The 2,110-nt window shown below is 49.2% G+C and overlaps 1 protein-coding gene across 1 annotated transcript in view; it reads left to right on the forward strand.

Moving 5' to 3' along the window:
- Positions 1-1,972: 1,972 nt before the first annotated feature.
- The window catches only part of RNF169 (ring finger protein 169), a gene marked incomplete at its 5' end in the record, with an annotated part of 9,353 nt that continues 9,215 nt past the window's right edge, over positions 1,973-2,110 (forward strand). The window contains 1 exon segment of the mRNA XM_009072665.1: positions 1,973-2,049. Coding sequence (XP_009070913.1) covers positions 1,973-2,049 — 77 coding nt within the window.

Here is a 2,110-nt window from a genome sequence, read left to right on the forward strand (position 1 = left end):
GCACAGGAGCAGGAGTGAGGAATGCAGCCTGGCCTCCCCAGCATGGCCACTGCTCAGGGTTTTTATCACTCATGTTGGGATATTAGGGATGTTTTCCCTTAAAAAACAGCCTGGCTTGTGCAGGCCTGTGAGCACGAGGGCATAGCAGCTTTTGGATTAAAAAAATAGCCTTATAATCTTATGTGCTTGATGTTGGCTTAGATGAGATTATTTTTTCCCCATTCTAAAGCAAATATTAAGGATCTGTTCAGCTCTGGCACTGGCAGCATTGCTTCTCTGAAGCTCCTGGAGCAGAAAGCTATGGAGTTTGCTTCCCTCACCAGTGGGAGGGACTGGAGTTACAGGGCTCTCCTCTAAGGACTTTAAAAACAAACCAGTGGATTGTTTAGGGGGAAACGAGTCAAGTCAGTCTTTATATGGCATGTTTGGGCCCCAGGGCTGTGCCCGGTCCCCAGGGAGGAGGGAAGTGTGGCCAGGAGCCAAAGGATGCAGACTGGAACAGTCGGCTATCAGGTCACTGGGTGTTTGATTTACTCACCCTGCCCTAAATCTTGCATTTTTGGCAAGTAAAAACCACTTCTTGAATAAAGCAGGTCATACTAGGAGCAGCTGAGGGAGCTGGAGGGGCTCAACCTGGAGAAAAGGAGTCTCAGGAGGACCTTCTCCCTCTCTACAACTCCCTGACAGGAGGTGCAGCCAGGTGGGGATCAGGCTCTGCTCCCAGGGAGCAAGGGACAGGACAAGAGAAAACAGCCTCAAGCTGTGCCAGGGGGTCAGGTTACATCAGGAGGAATTTCTTCATGGAAGAGGTTGTCAAGCATTGGAAGGGGCTGCCCAGGGCAGTGGTGGAGTCACCATCCCTGGAAGTGTTCAAGAAACAACTAGACGTGGCACTCAGTGCTCTGGTCTAGTTGACAAGGTGGTGATGGGTCACAGGTTGGATTCAATGGCCTTGGAGGTCTTTTCCAGTTTAATGATTCTGTGAAAACGTGTAGTAGAGCTGCTGCTTTATATCCTTTAATTTTAGCAAGCTGGGAAAAGGAAGTAACCCTGATGTCTCCTCCTAGCTTGTGCCCATTCCATCCTGACCGTGACACGTTGGGATGTTGAGCTGTGCTGCTCCCTGCCTGGAGTATGGATATGGATTGAGCCAGGATGGTTGTTCAGGGGTGGTTGTTTTATTCCCGTTGTTCCCTTCTCCATCCAGGCTCCTCCAACTGTAGTGCAACTTGCCCAGACTTGCATGCACAGAAACAGGAGGGAGCCTTGAGGCTGACATAGGAAGGGATTCATTTGGGAATAACAAACTCCAGGGATGGAGGCTAAACTATAACCGTGTGCCAATGCACTCTTGGAGTCTGAATTCCCTAGGGGGAAGGGAGGAAGCAGGAGCAGGATGGGGAATTCCTGCCAGATAGAGCTTCAAAATAGTGACCTCGGGGAGTGCAGTGGCTGTGTTTGGGACAGCTCTGAGCACAGCTGGAAGCTGAAGAGATGTGGAGGAGGAAAAACACCATTTACTTAGAAAACAGAGTGTTGGTGTCGGTGACAGAGAGACAAGGGGTGAATTTGGGGTGCTGTTCTCAGCCCATGTTCCTTGAGGCTCTGCCTGGAGCAGACACAGCCTGAGTGGATTTCTGGGACTCAGATTCCCTGTGACATCTCAGAACTGTTACTTAACCTCTGTGTTTACATCCTCCCGATACTCCTCTGATTGCTTAACTGCTTGTCAAGGACTCTTGAGAGTCTCCAAAGCAGCTCTGGAAGTGCAAAGTGGGATTCCTTGGCCATCCTCCTCCCCATGTTTTTGTGTGTTCGACAGCCCTTTGATAGCAGTGGTGGAATATAAACATCTGGGGTTGAAAAAAGTGTTGCAGAACCTCTGTGGAGATCACACCCTTTGGGGGAATAATGGCCAATACCATCCTGCAGTAAGAAGTGTTTCCTTTTTTTTTCCCTCTTCTCATTCCAGACTTTATATTCAGAGCACCCATTAAATTGAGCAAACCAGGGGAACTCCGAGAAGAATATGAAAGCCAACTAAGGAAGGTCAGTACTGGGGGGAAATTGTGGGCTTTCTTCCAGGACAACTTGGATTTTCTGCAGGAAT

The sequence above is a fragment of the Acanthisitta chloris genome, unplaced genomic scaffold (genome assembly GCF_000695815.1).
Source record: "Acanthisitta chloris isolate BGI_N310 unplaced genomic scaffold, ASM69581v1 scaffold17244, whole genome shotgun sequence".
NCBI lineage: Eukaryota > Metazoa > Chordata > Aves > Passeriformes > Acanthisittidae > Acanthisitta > Acanthisitta chloris.